At 41.8% G+C, this 19,199-nt stretch overlaps 1 protein-coding gene across 1 annotated transcript in view; it reads left to right on the top strand.

The window, feature by feature from the left end:
- Window positions 1-1,687: 1,687 nt before the first annotated feature.
- Window positions 1,688-19,199, top strand: part of MAN2A1 (mannosidase alpha class 2A member 1) — a 216,892-nt gene continuing 199,380 nt past the window's right edge. Inside the window, exons 1-2 of the mRNA XM_067568482.1 lie at window positions 1,688-2,390; window positions 13,361-13,621. Coding sequence (XP_067424583.1) covers window positions 2,256-2,390; window positions 13,361-13,621 — 396 coding nt within the window. The 5' untranslated portion in view covers window positions 1,688-2,255. The remainder of the gene's footprint in view (window positions 2,391-13,360; window positions 13,622-19,199) is intronic.

Here is a 19,199-nt window from a genome sequence, read left to right as displayed (position 1 = left end):
TGTAGTGCAGACAAGCCCTTGAACAGTTTTTTAATAGCTACAGTTACATTTCTCACTAGTCTCTAGAAACCGTAACTTTAGATACCATTCTGGTCAGAAAGAAAACTATGGATAAACTGGTTTTCACTATTTGTTAATAAATCTCTAGAATAACACAGATTTGAACATGCATATATAATCCCGCATTTCATTGGTATCCTCTCTCCAACCTGTGCTCCCTTAGTTCATCCCCCTTGTGTATGCATTATGATACAGTCTTAAGGTATGTGCCTAACACCAGAGCAACACTCCTGCCAAATTTCACATCCTAGCATAGAGGCATTACAGTTTCTCACTGAAATTGTTGTTTTAAAAAAGAAAAGAAAAGACTTTCAACATGGACAAATCAATGTGTTTTTCCCTACTGAGAAATGTCTCAACTCCAACAAAAAATATCAACATGAGGCAGCCTAGTACCATGAAAAATTTTAGGCTGAACACTTTAAGTTGGGCCAAGTCAGAAGCAACTGAAACCAAGGTCTTATAAGGAGAAATGGGGGGCAACCTAACTGTGGGGGGCAACCCTAATTGCACCATCTCGAACAGCACCATGTCCCCATTTCAATGAGAAGAATGAGCTTGTTTTGGTGGCTTGTCCAGATTTTAAAAAGATTGATCTAAATTGAAACTGCAGCAGGACCTGCCATTGCGTCCAGGTGAAGAGGGGCTCAAGGGGAAACAAGCTGGGGATACAAGGTCTGGAACAATGACAGCTCCTGTGTCCCCTCCCTCGTCTCCCTGCCAAGGCGCTCACCGTGCCCTCACTGCCAGCATCACTAGGGACCGGGGCCGGGGAATCCTGGTCGGTGCCTGCTGCGCCGGAGCAGGCCCGGGGGGATCGCAACAGCCGAGCACAGCAGAACCAGGCATTTTAGTTGTTTTCAGCGCTGTAAATTATCACGGCAAGTGAAGGGGGCTCCGGCCTCGCCCAGCCCCTGTCCTGCCTGCCCCCAGCTGTAGAGAGCGCCGCAGCTGGACTCCAGGCAGCAGGAGCCGGAGCTGTTTCCTATCGGCCGTAGGGCCAACGGGGAAGCACTAACGGTAACGATCTCGTGCCCCCCCCCGCTCCGTGCTCCCAAGGGGGCGCCTCGTCCTCCCGCAGCCCTAACCGCCAGGCACGCAGCCTCAAGTAGGTTCCCAGCGCAGCCGAGGGGGCGGCGGCACTAGCAAGGGCCGCACCACCCCCAACGGCCGAGGGGCAGTCGCTTCCATCCCCCACCCCTGTCGGTTCAGCGCGCTGCACGTGCCGTGCCTCGCCTCGCCTCGCCTCAGGGCGCATCTTCACTGACGGTGGCAAACTCAGATCTATCTATCTGGATCGATTGAGCGGGTCGGTGAAGACCCGCTCAATCGATCCGGAAGTCGACAAAACCACCCCCTCCGGGGGTGCAGCTCAGTGAAGATGCCGCCTAGAAGCGGAGTTACAGAAGTCCACAGGCGTTACGCAAGCCACTCTGCGTAGCTTGCGTAACTACCGTGGACTGCCGCCGAATTTGAAGGTAAGCGTAGACTCGAGGCCTGTGGGCGCTGGGGCCGGCCCTGCTACGTCGGTGGTGACTGTGTCCGTGTCACGCGCAGGCCCCGCCCGCCCCGTCTCGGAGCGTGCGGGGGGCGGAGCGCGTTGCTTGCTCTCCGGCAGCAGCAGAGACCGGTGCTGCCCGGCTGGGGGCTCCTCGCTCCGGAGCTGAGCGTGCGCGCGGCGACGGCGTCCTCCTCTATGCTACCGTCCGGGTCTGTGCAGGGGGAGTAGCGGCGCTCTCGCCTGGAGAAGGCGGCGGCGGAGGAGGACTTCGGCGCCGCTCACAGACGGCCCGGGGGAGCGGAACTGTTGGGGTGCAGCGGGGGTTGGTCCCGCAGCGCCGCCGCTCACTCCCCTGCTCGGCGATAACTAGTCTGTGAGCTGGGGGGGAGCCCGCTCCGCTCCCGGAAACTCTCGGCGTCTCTCGGGAAGGCAGCGGCGAGTCTGGCTGGTTGTTTCTTCGCCGTAACTGGGCAGCGGGCGCAGGGGCTGAGCGCAGCCGGAGCGGGGGAACTCTAGGGACTCGGGGCCGTCGCGTGAGGACACCCGCTGCCGCTGCCCGGACAGCCCGGCCGGAGGAAACTTTTCCCTGTGAGCTGGGGCGGGGAGCGCGCCCGGAGGAGCCAGCGAGCGTCCAGAAGTTGAGCGAGCGCCGTCAGAGGCGCTGCTGGGCGGCGGGGCCCCGCTGGCAGCGGACATGAAGCTGAGCAGGCAGTTCACGGTGTTCGGCAGCGCGATCTTCTGCGTCGTGATCTTCTCCCTTTACCTGATGCTGGACAGGGGCCACTTCGACCATCCGAAAAGCCCCCGCCGGGAGGGCACCTTCCCCAAGGTGAACGGGGCAGAGGGCACGGGGAGGGCGCTGCTGCTGCCGCTGCCGCCGGCTGGAGTGGGCGAGTTCCGGGTAGGGGTTTAAATCGGTGGGTGGGCGAGTTACCTGACTTTCCCTTTTCCCCAGCCCTGCTGGCCGGAGATGGGGCAGCCGCCTACCGCCCAGCTGCCCGGGTGCAGGTAAGATCTAGCAGCTTCGGCCCAAGGTTCTCGGGCGCTGTTGAGGGGCATCACCCCCGAGAAACCTTATGCCCGGGCTTGGTGCTGGGACTGGCGCACGGTCAGGTTAGGGGTGGCGTGCTCCGCGGGCGTGCGGGAGTAGGCTGAGTTCGCGTATTTGTGTCGTTCATGTGGTGGGAACTGTGGGGGTGAAGGGAGGGAGATCGGTGCAATGGGAAAAAAGCTACCTACTCTAGTTTACAAACGTGCGTTTGGCGCAGGACCAACGGTGTCCCTGCTGCGTGAATGCAGACGTCTGTCGTGTGGTTGACTTACTCGGGTTACAGCGGCATCAGCAGCTGGTAAATAAAGAGTTAACGCGATATACAAAGACTAGTCTTCAATCCTACGAAGCTTTCTCTATTAATGACACTAAAACAGTTCATCAGTGGAGAAATTGTCTTGTATGTTGTTAACTGAAATGATAGGAAACTGAACCCGTTCAGTTTTATTGTTACAGGGATTAGTTTAGGTGCAAACCACCTGTTTGAGAGGAGGACATAATGCCACAGTGTATCCTAAATGTTGTTTTTATTTGTAGCAGATATGTAACTGAGATAATGTAAAATGTCTGTCATGCTTCTGAGGTTAGCTGTGTGGCGCTCAATTATGTGCTGTTTATCATAACTGGTAAAACGACTTTTAAGCAACCTAACAGCTTAACTAGTGTTCAGTGTGTAGTTATGAAGCAGAGCTAAAGATGTGAGGCTTTTTCTGGATTCTAAGAACTAGCACTTAAGTTAAAATAATTGTTCAACAACAACGTCTTTATTTATTAATTTGTTGAGTTCAGATATTTGGATCAATAGGTATGTCTACTCTAAAGAAAAATTGATTATATTGGTCTTCCCCTCCCCTGCAAGAGTTACTTTGATTTGTTTACTGACTTATTCATAACAGCACTGCAAGTTGAATGAGGATTATATAGTACAGAAAGGCATTTGTAGCCTTTAACTTTTTCTTGCTGTTTGTGTGGGAAAGAAATTTAAATGCTATTTACATTGTGTTATTGTTGATGTAGGAGATATTTATCTAGAAAGGAAAATAATGGCTTACAGTTCAGTTAAAAACACCCCAAACAAACAAAAAGAACCTAAACTGTTAAATGAGGCCCAGTAGTTGGGAAAAATCTGTATTCCTGTTGCTTTAATGTGGAAAATTTAAATGTTATGACCAGAAGAGTCCTGAAATACATATTAATATTTTATTTTTATATAACTAAAAAGAACAGTGCTTTTCAGATAAGGTGCTGTGCTTTGCAAACTGCCACTTAAAACAAAACAACCAAGTCCCCTCATTCTTTTTTGTAAAATATCAGAATATTGACAACATATGTCTGTGCAACAATAAACGTCCGTTGCCTTTACAGTAATCTGTCAAGATAAAGTACAAAAGGTCAAATAAAAGACAAAGCATTTTTATATTTTCCACTATTTTGAGAAACAAAATAAACCAAAAATTTCCCTTAAGACCCTAAGATGCTTGAAGTAAACAGATGAATCTTCAAATGTTATTTAAAAAAAAAAAATCTTATTTCTTGAGTAGAATCTCTTACACTATTCAGTTAGAGATTAAAATGATAATAGTAATAAACCAAAAAGAACTGAGGGGGGGAGGAAAGCAAAACATTCCCACCACTTGGGTGGGAAAGAAGGGTACAGACCTGCTCTAGTCTCTCTAAATTTAAGTTATGGATCAGAGTCTGACCACCAATTTTTCTGGAAGGAAGACGAAGGGGAGAGAAGGATGCAGATGCTTCTAAAGTCCAAAATAATGTCAGAAAAGGAAAAAATTATTAATTTTCTTTTCTGTCCTTATACAGTGAGGTTGGGGCCTGAAAAAAATTAAGATGTAGGTGAATATAAAGGATTTGGTGTGGATCCTCATTGTCCACAAGCAGACACCTGGTGCTGGGATTCCTTCCAGTGTGTTGTCCCTGGGTTTTTGCTTTATGCTTTTCTTGTTTTAGCCTTTGGAAAGTGAGTGTTTAAATTTATAGTTGTTGCCCCCACCAACCTATTCTGGCCCCTAAAAGCGAGAGTACTCTTGTTTTCCCTTCTTACCCAGAATATCTTGTTTGCTATGAGGGGAAGAGGTGAATGTTTTTTCTACTCTCTCTCTCTAATAGCATCTAGGGTGGTTCATTCTTCTTATAAAATCACCTCCCGTCCACTAGTTTGGGTCTTTCTTTTGAGCAAATAGTTTCAGTTCTTGTTTCTGATGCTTATGTTTTTTTCCCCAAGCAGTTACAAATGAAATTGATGTTGTTGTTGTCAATTTCCTTTTTTTTGCTGTCCACAGGTTCTGAATAGTAGCAATGAAAGCTGAAAAGACTACTAGTTTTGCACTTTGCTACAGTCTGGGATAGCTTTGACACTTATCAGTCACCAGTTAATCCCAGTGATTTATTACTTTGAGATTGATATAAAAGATGAGGCTATGAGGCAAAAGACACCAGCAAGGTTCAAGGGCAACAGTCATCCAGTGGGTGTTGATACTGGATACTTAGTGATCAGTGTGAATACCAGTGAGACACAGTATGCCCAATTTGCAGATCAATAAGGCTTAATGTGCAAGGTTTTCTATAGATATACTAGTTGACTACAAAACCTAAAATTAACTACAATATATCATACTCACTAAGCCTGGAGAGCTGAGCAGCCACTCAGAAGGCTGTATACAGGAGCAGCTTTCTTCAGGGGCCCCGCCAGGGAGTCAGTGGCCTCTGGTCCGACCAGCAGCAGCGCCTCCCACAGAGTCAGGTGTTGATGGAGCACACCCCTTTGTCTAAGTAATGACTTATTATATCCTTCCATATACAGCTTTCACCTAATTACTTCTCTACTCATTATCTTATATGCTAATTACTTACATTGAGTTTTCACCCTTAACTACATTCCATTCTCACCATGATAATTGTGGACGTCAAAACATCTGTTGATGGGGGGTGGTGGTGTAAAAATATGCCTTTGGCAATGAAAAAGTGTACCCCCCCCAGATGTTCAAGGATAACTTATTGTTCCTATTACCGTTATCGATGTGCAGCTGCAAGCATACATGTGTATTTTGTCTTTTGTGCTGTGGTATGCAGAAACTGAGACATCTGCAAGGTTACTCAGTGGTCCTATTAATCTCTGCCAACTGGAAGATGGCTATTCTGACCCCAGTAGCATGACAAGCAAGCAACTGAAGCTATGTTAGGCCTGTAGGACAGTGGTCAAACAACTCACATTGTACTGGGCCTCCATAAGTGGGCACTTCAGCTGACTTGATTTGGTCAGTTTACTGTTGCTGTCAGAATAACATCAGTGAAACTGCTCAGTGTCTTGTCAATTTCATTCTGCTGCTGCAGTTTGGAAATGCAAGGCACAGCAGCATTCTGTTTATGTCCAGACTCAGGAACACAACACACTGCATTTAATTAATATTTGGAAGTTTATCTTCATAGATGAAAAGGCTAGAAAGTTAATTTTTATAAAACCCAACAGCTTCTGCAAAAATCTATGGCTTAGAGTCTAGACCTCTCTATTTGCTTCCGATTCACCAGTGATGAGTTAACTTTTCCAGCCCTATATCAACTGCAGAAACAGTGGCCAGGAACAGTATGGATATTTCAAGTTTCATGTCCTCAGTGGATGTGAATTGTGATGTTTCGTCTTCCAACCCCATGTGACTGAGGCTAAGCTCTAGGTAGAGAAACTCAGACCTTTGCAAGTAATCTCTCAAGAGGATTTTGTTGTTTCTGTGTTATGCATACTAGATAAAACTAGAATTACCATAAACCAGATTTTCATTGTATTTTCTTGAATTCTATATGATCTCTTTACCTATATTAAATCATCTTTATTATTTATCATTTATCATCTATATTAAATCGGAATAGGGTAGCTAACATAAAGATGAGGCACCTTCAGTATCCAGATCCTCCCTCCCCCAGGTTTACCTCAACCAGCTAACTAACACCTGTTTAAAACTTCAACTTGCCTTGTCTACACTAGAATTTTAATGTTAATTAATGTGTTAGCCAACACATGCTAAAATACATCTTTTTTTCCTAGTGAAGACAAGTTTAAAGTTTGACTTTGTCTACACTAGGAAAAAGGTGTTTAACATATTAATTAATATACATTAAAATATCCCTTTTTTCCTAGTGTAGCATGGTCTTTGTTTATTTAAGTTTTAAACCTTCAGGGCAGACATTTTCTTTTCTGTGTTTGTATGGCACCCAGCACAATGGGGTTCCAGTCCCAGTTTGAAGTCATTTGGCTCTACCATAAAATAAATATTTATTTATTACTGTTAATAATTAGATAAAATTGTCTTGTGAACACGATAGTGCTAATGGCATTCTGATGCTGAAGTCACTGCCCTGTTAGAGTGACTAAGGTGAAATAAGTAACAGACTCCTGGATGTGTGTGGTGGATTAAAAGGAGATTTTAGAGATTATGATATCAGTTCTGGTTCCACCAAACTGAGCTTGTTGCAGGAATGTAGAATGACAAAGGTGGCTATGTCATCTTTGCATGATCTGGTATTCTTGGCCTGGCTCCCAATAAATGTTATACTTTGGTTGCAATTGCTTCCATGGGCTGTCCACTAGCTGAGAATAGCCAGAGGGCAAAGGTGCTCCTCCTCTTTGGCATGTCCCCTATACTGGGAGCAGAAAAGAGGGCTGGAGTCCTAGAAGCTTTTCACTGGTTCTTGAGCCCCTTTTCTCTGACTGATGCTTCTGCATGGTTTGTAAGCCCTCTGATGCTCCTGGAGCACTATGGAGAAGCAGTTGGAAACCAAAATTTGGGCCCCAAATGTTTGTATTGCATGCCAAAGCAGTTAGATAGCCACGGAAAATAAAGTGGCACAAATATAATACACCAATCCCAGAATACTGATTCCAAATGGACTAGCATAGGTTTTGTTCAGTGGGCTTTAAGGTAGCATATTACCTTTACACCGGATTGCTGTTTTTCTTGGCTCTCCTTCCCTAGGCCTGTCTAAAGTCTAGCTTTTCTGGCCCTAGGACTCAGAACTCCTTTCTTTTACTGCTTTAATTTGCAGCTAGTTGTCAATTCCAGGAAGCTTGAAGCTATCCAGTCAGGGTATGTCTACGCTGGGATTAAAAACCCGTGGCTGGCTCGTGCCAGCTGACTCTGGCTTGTGGGGCTGTTTAATTGCAGTGCAGGCAACCAGGCTTGGGCTACAGCCCAGGCTGTAGGACCCTCCCACCTTGCAGGGTTCCATGGTCAGCTTCACCGGCTTTCTCCTTCTCTCTCCAAGTTACTTTGATTGCTATAGTGTCTTTCCGGATAATGCAGCTAGGTATTCACTCTGGAGAGACTAAATTTAAAGTTCTCTTGTACAGGTTTCTATCTTGATTTGAGGTTAGTATGTTAAACTGTAGGCAAGGGCTGGAGTGCTGCAGTACTGTGTAAGTATTCTCTCTCTGTGCTAAATAATAGGGCAAGGTTCCTCTCATATACAAAGTTATGAGACAATTGTCCATCATGCTGTCTTAGTCAAATTTAGGCTAATATTCTCTCCACATCGTATAATGGCAGAAAATCTGAAAAAAACAAATCATAGTCAGAATGGAATCAGTAGCAACACCACATGAACTTTGCATTGACTCTCAGTATTAAAGTGTTGTAAAGTGACTAAATTGGTCAAAGGCATGATTTTCTGAATATATATTCAGCTATAAAAACCTAAGATGTATGACAAGAGGAAAGACAAAATAAGGAGATACTTGTTGCAATACTACATGTAATCTCTTTAAAATGTATATTCTTGTGGCCTGATTGGCTACTGAAAAGTAATCATGAAAGTTTACCAGTCCAGACACGCAATCTGCTCTTAGCATGATGATTTTATACAAAAAGATTTGTTAAGAAAATGTTAAAGTTGAACAATTAAGTACTCCTGTCAGAAAATGCAAGAGTTAAGATTTCACAAGTAATCTGAATTCTGATTCACCCTACACATGCACTTCTGTAAACTCTCAAATACAGTATGGTATACATGTCTATAACTTTAGATACACATGTGTAGCATTTTTCAATGTTTTTAATTACTGGTCCATAGTGAAATTAGTATATCTGTCTTTTGACTTAGACTTTTTATTATTTTTAAGTATGTATTTTAATAATTTTGTCAGCATCCATGTACCATACTCTTCAACCATCAACACAGCCTATGTTGCTTACCTCAGTGTTGAATTGTACTTAAGTTCACAGTTAACTTAGTTTTGAAGTGGCCTATATTAATTAGTACATGTTCACTAACATGATTGTGATGATTTGGGAAATCTATGTACCACTTATGAATTTTGATAGTTGTTACGAAATTGTTGTCACGTAATGCCTTTATGTGGAATCTGCCATTTGCAGACCACACACAGTATCCTTACCAGACCAGGGACCGTAGATTGATTGATTGATTGAATATCTGTTATGGTGGAAACATCTTGAGACAAAAGGCTGGCTCCTACCCTGGAGAACTGAGGGGAGAGGTTGCCTGGAAATGAAGTCACCTGTTGGGGCTGATCAGGAGGCTACCTGACAAGGGAAGATGAAGGTTATAAGCATTGAGAGTTATGAGCATTGAGAGTTTTGCACAACCTCCATTCTCGAGGTGTCATAACTCTGAGATTCTACTGTGTGCAGTACGCTGTCTGAGTGTGGTTTACTGTGTATTTTCATGAGCTTTCTGGCATACAAAATATTATACAGTGCTACAAAATGCTACATGTCTGTGTGAAAGGATGTAGAAAAATGTAAGATTATGTATTTGAGAAACAGTTTGAATACTAGACTTTAGTGTATAACACACATTTCCAAGACAGCAGAGTTAAGATTGTGCATGTAACCTTAAAATTGTCATTTCTTGACTTTTGAGTGCTGTAATGCGCAAATATAATGACATCTTGGTGTGGTATTCCCAAGAGTGAAGAAAACCACAAAAGGACTGTAATTTGCCAAAGCTTTGAAACTCTGCTGGGTTGCACGCATTCACCCCAAAACAAACACAAACAAAAATTGGCAACAACACTTACAAATTCCATATTCTGAAACTCTTCAGATGAGTGTCACAATGCCTAGCACATACGCCTAAAATGCTGTACAGGAAGGAATCTCTCTTTTGCAAACCTTTTGGAATTGTGGAGCTCATGATCCACTGCAAATCTCACTAAAGCGAAGCAACCATGTGTAACTGCTTAATACCTTCACACAGTCCACAGGGACTGAGCTCACGTCTCAAGCTCATGCCCACTTCATGTAAACTTTTGATTATACAGTCAAGTTAGCCAAATATGGGCAGCATAGCCTTCATTAGCTACACTGTTTATGGGCCTAATGAAAAATGTTGTATATCAGTACATTTCGTACAATGTGTGATTTTTAAAAAGTCATAACTTGGTCAAATACATAAACATCATTAGAACACTCTGACAGTTCCCAGTGAGGGCTATTTCTGTGCCAACCATCAGTTGTCTACTCCCAGCCATTTCAACTAAATAGTTTTTTAAAAAGCAAAAAGTATGCAAGTATCTTTTCACTTGTACTGAATAAATGGCTGGATCAAATTTACTTTATCAGGTAAATGACCCTAGGAAATAGCTTGAAAAGTGAAAATTTCAGAAAGTTATGAGCAACTATAAACAGGGTTAGAATGGAATCAATCATACAGATTCACCATAGTGGTGGCTGCTACGTGTGCTTTAATAGAGAACAAAATAAAACAAAAAAAGCATTAAGTGAGAGGCCAATGTTGCACTAGTCAACAGCAAAAATAAGAAATATTTTGCTATGGAATCTACATTAAATTTAGAACTCTAAAGTAATATATTAAAAATAATTTTCTCTTCTATTTGTTGCCTCCTTTCGAGTTTCACCTTTGAGGTTTATTTTTGCCTTCTGTTTTATCAGCTTCTTAAAATCTGGATGTCAATTTTAAAGAGAAACAGTAGAAAAAACATCAAAATCCTGGTTCTGCAATTGGATCCATGCAGGTGGATCTGAGTGCTGGCACAAAGCTGAGTTGATTTGAGTGGGGTTCTGATGGTATGATTTTACTGTATAGTTAACCTGTGCTCTTACCTGGAGTTTAGCCCAACCCTTTCACCATCCACACACACAAAACCTTTTGCCTGGGCTTATATATGCTTTGAACCTGGACATGTTTCCTGGCTTGAGGTATAAATTAGAGTCTGGATTTTGCTTTAAAGCAGTCTCTAATCTAGAAGAGATTTTGGCCTCAGATGTTTCTTTTGTACCACCAGGGGGCATGGGACTACACATTTTTCTCTACAATACTTCTGTTATATACATATTGATTTTCTGTTTATTTTAGAGTCATAACGTTTACAGGTATCTAGGATATTATGTTGGTATAGGTCTGTATTCTAGTTTGGTTAACCAATCTGTAATATTTGGAAGGATGGAAATTTATAGTCATGATACGTTTTGTAAACATGATAAAACAAGTGGAATATTGGCAGGGCAACAGCCATTTTATATGTTTGTGAAGCAGTGAGTAGTAACCAAGTATTCTGCTAAGAAAGTTATGTTTTTGAAATTTAGTATTCAGAGAAGGTTAACTTAAACAGGCTGAATGAACACACATTCTATTTCAAGAAAAACTACATCGTCCAAAAAAATGAAGGGGCAAACTGGAAAAGCTTGTGAAACCATAAGACAAGTCTTCCATATGATTGCAAAGAACTGCTATCATGAGGGTTAAAAGTAATGGAAATGGCTATATAGGGGAATCAAAAAAGACTATTTTGTCTTGTCAGGATGAGGGATGGTCTTCACAAACTCACTCAAAGTAAACAGAATTCAGGGATTTACACAGAAGACTCTACACCTCAGAATTTAAACAAGAAAATAATGGCTGAGTGCAATAGTTGGGGAAAAAACCGTCTCCTCAAATTGAAGTATAGAATTGTTTTTACATATTAAGGAAACAATTTGGGCTCTCAAAGGGATGTGCAAGGACATGTTTCAGGTGAATGGTGAGAGGAAACATTCTATTTGGAGTTCTTTCTGTCACTGAAGGCCCTGATGCTATTTATAGGACATTGATGCTTCATCATTCATCTTAAAAATGAGTGCTTGTATATACACTCAAATAAGAATCCCCTTGACAGTGTCTGTTAGCAGTTGTATTATAGAATAGGAATAACAAGGTACTAGCAAAAATATGAGTATTAAATCATAAACTCTGCTAAAACAGGCAGATCACTTAAAGGATTAATTAAAGGGCAGATGCTCTACAATGGTATTAGATATAATAAATAAATGTAATAAATAAAGTTTAGGAAGAAATCTTGATCTGTAGTATTCTTCTTTGACGTGGAGAAAGATTTTTGTCAAAAATGATGCATGTGTTCTATACGTTTGGGATAGGCTTTATTTAAGAATTTGTTTAAGCCCCTCTGTCCCTCGACCTTTTTTATTGCTGGTGGAAATTGAGGACCCAGAATATTTGGGTGGAGATAAAGCTTGAGGGAAAAAATTATTAGAGAGTAAAAATATACACATGTAAAAAACCCCTATGATGCAATCTAGTCTCTTGTGATTCTATAAAACATCTTTTAAAAAGATTATTGGTTCTTAAAAATGTACTGCCTACTTAGTAGCTGGAAGTGATTTGAGATTGAGGGACAGGGCAGAGCAGGCCAAAGGTTAATACTCTGGCATGAAGCACAGCACCTTTTGCTTCAACTCCCACCTGCCAGTCTAAAGTTATTGACTAATAGGTATGGCTAAGTTTATTGTTGTCCTTCTGATTTGCCTGGTTTCCAGTCACCCTGTCTTCTTGGAAGAAGGATCAGCTTCTTTTCATTACGTCTCCTGTCAGGAAGGTCTAGAACTAGATCTGTTGATCAATGCAAAATTGGGTATGACCTTATGACTCAAGACCCCATCAGTTTGAGAGATCTTTATAGCTGCTGCTATAGGAATAACTTTTTAAATTTCAGCTCTAATTTGTATAACTGTAGGATTATCGTACTGCATGTAGTTATCTAAATACAAAGATTAGCTTGTATGGATCAGGCAATTTATAATTTTCTCCCTATTTATCACTTCTGTTCTTCCTCCTTCTATTGTTTTTTTTTTTAATACACAAAAATTTGTACCTGATTTCACTGTATCTTTAGAATTAAAAGGTCATAAAAACAATGAAATGTCACATTGAAAGACCATCTGCACATATAGGAAATACAAAACTTTATGCCTTGTTTCAAACCCATTTCAGAATGCAACTGACTCGAACAAAAAATGCTTTTTCTTCAGATACTTACAGATACACTAGTAAATGCAAAGGCCAGGTTTCTAGAAAATTTTGATAGGCTGAAGGAAAGTTTTCAATCAGAAATTGCTGACTGATTAACTTGCAATTATCTGCCATGATTAATTTGGCATTTGAAACACAAACAATATAGCTTTGTTGTTGTTGCTGAGAATATCCTTTATATTGTTGGTGAAACTTTGTAGCATGAGGTCAAGTTTATAGTAAAGTATAAGACAAGTTTTGTTTTTTTTTCTTCCAGGAGCAGAAGTTTCCATGTAGCAATTCATGATAATTTTCCCTTTTCCATAATTAGTTCTGTTTCTCTACATGAACACAAAATAAGGGTGTATTCAATACCAAAATATACCGCTTCAGTGGAATTGAAAATTGAATTTCAAATATCTAGATATTCAAGGAGATGATCTGAGAACTAATACTTTACATTTCTTTTAATACAGGGCCAGCTTTCAATATTACAAGAGAAAATAGACCACTTAGAACGTTTGTTGGCAGAAAATAATGAGATTATTTCAAACATAAGAGATTCTGTGATCAATCTGAGCGAATCTGTGAAGGATGGTCAAAGAAACCCAGAGGCCATAAATTTCAGTCAAGGATCTTTCTCCGAGTTTCTGCCGTCTGCTCCAATATCCCTCACAATTGATCCTGAGGATTGCTCATTTGCTTCAAAAAGTGGAAGTCAAGATTCAAATGTACAGGTAAGAAGCATGTGAATAAATATTAACACTCTTACTATCTTCTCCTTTCATCCTACCAGCCCCTTAGCTGTCATCAGCTTTCATAATCCTGAAGATTTGTGTATCAATGAAGTCTTAGTCATAGTCACTATCTTTCTAGTTCATGACAGGATAGAGCTGCTTTTGATGCCTGTTGTGTTTCAAATGACCAAAGAGACTTCATGATATTCTTTTTTTGTCTCCCTCTTGATGGAACATAACCCTTCAGTGCTCTCTATCCTATACTGACTAGAAATCTAACCCTGATATATCACATGGCACTGCAGAACACTCCTACTAGGTCACAAAATCTACCACCTGGATGTTTAAACGCTGATAATTTATTATCAAACATTAATATAGATTATAGAGGTCCTCTCGTGCCTATTTCTAAAGCTTCACCTGAACACAGCCAACATGGCCAGAGCGTGTCCAGTCAATTTCAGACCTCACTGAAACCTGATGCTCCACCCTGAACCTGTGTCAGTGCTGCCACCACTTCCTTGTCCTCAAGGCTTGGGCTGGTGACCTACTCCCCATGCCCATGAGCCATCTCTGGATGCCTACTGCTTGTAGGGCTGGTGTGGTGGCAGCTGTACGCCCTGCTCCCGATGGCTGTTGCTGCCTTGCTGCGCTGTATGCTATGGAGGGAGAGGTGCTGCGACTTGCGAGGTGGTGGCTGGCAGGAGTGAGGCATGCAGCTACTGTCCCAAATGAACGGGCAACAGGAGTTCATCAGAGATGACCTAAGCCCAAGAGGGTCATGATGTTTTCAGACATGACTTGACCAAACCTGACATTGTGTCAGGTCCTATCGAGTTGGGGTTGGGTTGCAAAGCTCTAAAAGATTATACTTTGGAAACATGGTAGTCTCTCCATGGTTATGGGAAGATGTGTGTTGGTTGGTTGATTTTTTGACTCTCCGTCCACCCTACTCTCAAACTCTTCCAAAACTGAACCACTTGAATGGAAATATGGAAACTTCTCCTGTGTGCTGCTTTTAGAGATGAGTGGCATGGGTTATTTTTTTTGTATGTGTGGAGGGGAGACAATGCATGTTTAAGGGGTGGAATTTTTAAGGAGAAAAAAATCTTGGTCTGTTTGCTTTTTTAAGAACTGTTTCTTTCTTTTTTTTTTTTTTTTTTTTAAATATTTGTCTCAAAAATTGGCCTAGAAACTTGGGCTTGACTTTTCAGAAGTGATGAACTTGTTCATTTTACTTCAGTGTGGCCTGTGGGTGTTCAGCATCTCTTAAAGTCGGATTCTACAAGTTAAGTTTTTCTTACGGTTCTCAGTGAGGAATAGTGACACACTGCACTCCCAGTGATGATCCTTACAGTATAATTGTGTATTGTTTAATGTGAAATATGTCATGTGGATGTTTCTGGAATGTTTATGTCGTACTGAACATTATTGTTGTTGTAATTTGTTTGTTGCAACATCATGTGTATGGTTATGAGGCTTTGCTATGTGATATGCTTAAAGATGTCTCACGGCTTAAAACATACCCAACCAAAACTCTCTGAACAGAGGAGCAGTTCATACCTCACTAAGCCAAGCATAAAACAAACCCAGCTCCTCAGCGTTCCAAGAAAATAGGACTGTCTTAGGTATCAACAAAGGATCAAATGGACTCTCAAGTGAGCTTATCCTCTTTTCCTTGGCCAGCTTGGAGCCATGATAAGGTGCTGCTCACTAACTCAGTATGAGGATGAACCCATACAAGGACATTGTTTGTCACCTGACCCTGAATGGGGGGCGAAGCCCCTGTGAGGAGAAGGAACATTTTGAAAAGGGGAAACATTTTGCTATTCACTTTCTCTTCCACTTCCATCTACAAACACCATCAAGCAATTGAAGTGCTGACCTGGGGTGAGGGGGTGGGAGGCTGGCTGAAAGGAAGTCAGTCAGCCTGTGGCGAGTTTGTAAGGTTGCTGAAAGTGTTAAGCTTAGTTTAGAATGTGTTTGGCTTTTGTTTATTTGAATAAACCTAACTTGCTTTCCTCTGACTTAAACTACATAAGGATTTTAAGTGATTTTAATAAATGTGTTTTACCTAAAATTGTGCATTAGGTATAAGGTGTGTCAGAGACTCCATTTGAAGTGACAAGGCTGGTGCATATCAATTTCTTTGATAAACTGACAAACATATGAGCTTGCAGTGTTCAGTGGGCAGCACTGAACAATTGTAAGATGGAGGTTCCTAGGGTTGCATATGGGACTGAGGATTCCTGGCTGGGGTCATTCTGTTGCATAAGCCCAAGAGTGGATGGCTAGAAGTACTCACTCACTGAGTTGGGAGCAACTTGCTTGTTGCAGGCTGTGCGTGATCTGCCCAGGACTGGAAGTTCACACAGCAAAGCAGGGTAAAACAGGCTCCAGGAGTGAGGGATTGAGGTGACACAGTGATTCACCAGTCCAGATTGTAGAGGGGAATGTCAGAATGGGGTCTTTATTTTTTTTAAAGTTGTGTGACTACTTTTAAAGAGTAGGGGAACCTCAGAGTCATACTCTGTATTATTTTGTCCTGAACTCTGTTATGCTGGAGGTCTAGTGCATGTATAGATACTGTATACAAAGATTGATTTTTGTGAGGTCTGGATCACAGAGAAGCATCTAGAAGTCAGAAAGTCTGTGAACAGGGTTCAGGAAACACTGGACCCTGGATAAGTAAATGTAGGCATAATAACATCTGTAAGATCTGCTGCATCTATTACAATACTTATAAGCTCTTCAGGGATGCTGATAGTAGTTTACATTCTATTAATGCTTTATGTATATAGAGAGAAATACTAATCTTTCAAAATCAATAAAGTACACAAGTGTCAGTCACATTTCTATAATACAGTCTAAGGTTATCAGACAAAAATCTTAATTAAGCTAGTCATAAGGTTATAAGTACACATCAACAATGACAGCAGGGGGTAGGTCGGAAAGTTTTAAGAGTAGTGCAGTTTTAGAAAAGTTGTCAAAGCTGGATATATTAATAGAATTTCAAGGCCAGAAAGAATAATAATGATAATTGTCATAGTTCAGCTCAACTGCACTTGCATTCCGCCTCTGTAGTTCAGCAAGGGCAATCACTTTTTGGCTTCTGGCTCCCCCACCTCTCTTGGGTGGAGCCTCACATCTCTCTGTCTCATAATTGGGATTTTTCCCGGTCCCTGCACAGTCTCCTTCCTACACTGTGTTCAGGGTCATAACCAGGGCACAGTGAGTGGGGCAGCTGCCCAGGATGCAAAGCTGTGGGGGTGAAAAAATGATGAAAAAATGGGAAGGAGCGCAAATATGCTTGCTCGACCAGGGTGCTAAAATGCCTAGTTATGTTACTGTGTTGTTCACCAGCAGGTCAGACAGCCTACAAAGGCCTGCTCCTGCACTATGCTTTCTCCTCAGAGGTTATGAACTGTTTAAAATTGCCTGTAGTTGTAAGCTACCGCACAGCTCTTTATAAGCAAGAATATTATTCTTCAGGTGAAAGTGTTACAGAGAAAACATACCAAAAACAATAAAAGAACCTTCATGTATGCAAATAAGCTTCCCAGAGATCACTCCACATCCCGTAATTCCAGCAGGAGCTCTGGCAGGAGTCAGTCCTTTAAACCCTACCAGTGGGGTTTTCTGTGCTTACAAGTTCATAACTTGCCTCAGCTCAGAACAATCACTCTCATGAATAAGTCAGTCTCTCTTATATACAGCATGAGGTTTTGATCTTCAGGTTCCAGGGATAGGTAATCGGCAGACGATGGCTGTCTCTTTAGGGTGTATCTTCCAAAGGTTGGGGTCTGATGGTGGGTATTAGCATTCACTTCCCCCCAGGTATTTCCTAGGAAACCCACTTAATTTTGTTTGTTCCAATAATTGTTTAAAATAGTCCTTTTGATGCTTATAATGTTTTCCAAGGTTTACATTAGCCACGTTTCCCCACTAGAGAAGTTGCATCCAATTCCACAATAATGCATAAACTTTGCAGTTGATACAACAGAGTCCAAAGTTACTTACATGTAATTCCATAAGATTTTTCAAGGATCTGACCGGAAATTGCCCTATCTGTCACAATCATTTAATCTAGGATCCTGCATTACACAGGCAGTAGAACTTCACCCAATAATTCTTGTATCAAGCTATAGCTCCTGGTTGAGCTAAAGCATGTATTTTAGAGAGAAATTGTCTTGATTTAAAGTTCTGAGTAATGGAGAATCCATTGCATCCCTAGGTAAGTTGTTCCAATGGTTAATTAAACTAGTTATCAAGATCTTGCACCTTATTTCTATTTTGACTTTGTCTATCTCCAGCATCTCAGAGTCACTGATCTCTTTGCACCTGTGTCTGCTAGGTTAAGGCCTGTGTTTGCTAGGTTAAGTTAACCTAGATTAATCTCTGCTATCAGAGAGCTTTCCCCATGCATTTATCGACAGTGATCGAGTTACCCCTTAACCTTCTCTTGGATAATCTAAAAGATTGTTACTTAGTTTCTCACTGTAAGGCATGTTTTCCAGATCTTAATTAATTCATGTAGCTATGTTCTGAATCCTTTCAGATTTTAAATATCCTTTTTAGAAGCATAGACAGCAGAACTGGACAAAATGGTCTCACTAATGCTGTATATAGAGATAATACCATCTCCCTATTCTTCTTCGAGAATTGTCCCTGTGGGTACACAACTTTAGGAATCTGTGTGCCCTGCGTCTATATCAGAGATTTATGGTAGCACTGCCTGGTTGGGTCGCATATGCGTTGTCACCACCTTGTGCCGCCCTAGGCAGTTACATAGGGACGACTGTTCGCACAGTGCTCATTTCCTTCTCTACCACCTGGCATGAGTTGGAGCCCTTAGCAAAGTCTGTTTTCTCTACTTAGTACATACATACCTGATAGTTATTAGTTAATTAGCAGCTAGATAGTTAATTCTACCCTTCCTGTTCACCTTAACCTTTTTTCTTTATAAAACATAAAAATTAAAAAAAAAAAAAAAAAAAAATCTAATGACTATCTCATTAGGAAAATCAGTTTGTTTTTGTTTTCCCTGGCCTGGTCTACACTTACCTGGAAATTTGCAGAAGTCAACGGGAGTAGCTCTGCGTAGCTTGCGTAACTCCCGTCGACTGCTGTACTTCTGTTCTGCACAGTGTCTTCGCTGCACTGCGCCACTTGAGGAGGTGGTGTTAGTAGGTCGACTTCCTGATCGATTGAGCGGGTCTTCACTGACCACTCAATCGATCCAGAAAGATAGATCTGATGGCGGCAACTTTGCTGCCGTCAGTGTAGACATACCCTCTGTTACTATAGTTTTTCCTCATCCCGCCCCCTCAGCTCGGGACAGAAACTCCCTGGCATGCCTGGGTCTGTGGCATTCAAGTGCTGCCTGACGTGCAGGCTTTCCATACCTGTTTCAGATGGACGTGTACAGTGTGTCTGATGTTTCGGAAAGTCAGATATTCCACAAAAGTGTTTGCATTGCTGTAATCTAAAGGCCAGAGAAAGGAAGGTGAGAGACCTCCAACTCAAACTCCTCATGATGGAGAAATCCTTGTGACCAGCCTTGGATTAGAGATGGCTT

Source organism: Emydura macquarii, unplaced genomic scaffold (genome assembly GCF_026122565.2).
Source record: "Emydura macquarii macquarii isolate MOO-44397 ecotype Brisbane River unplaced genomic scaffold, CSIRO-AGI_Emac_v2 contig_2897, whole genome shotgun sequence".
Taxonomy (NCBI): Eukaryota; Metazoa; Chordata; order Testudines; family Chelidae; genus Emydura; species Emydura macquarii.
Note: the sequence above shows the minus strand (reverse complement) of the source record. Positions and strands in the feature narration are given on the sequence as shown.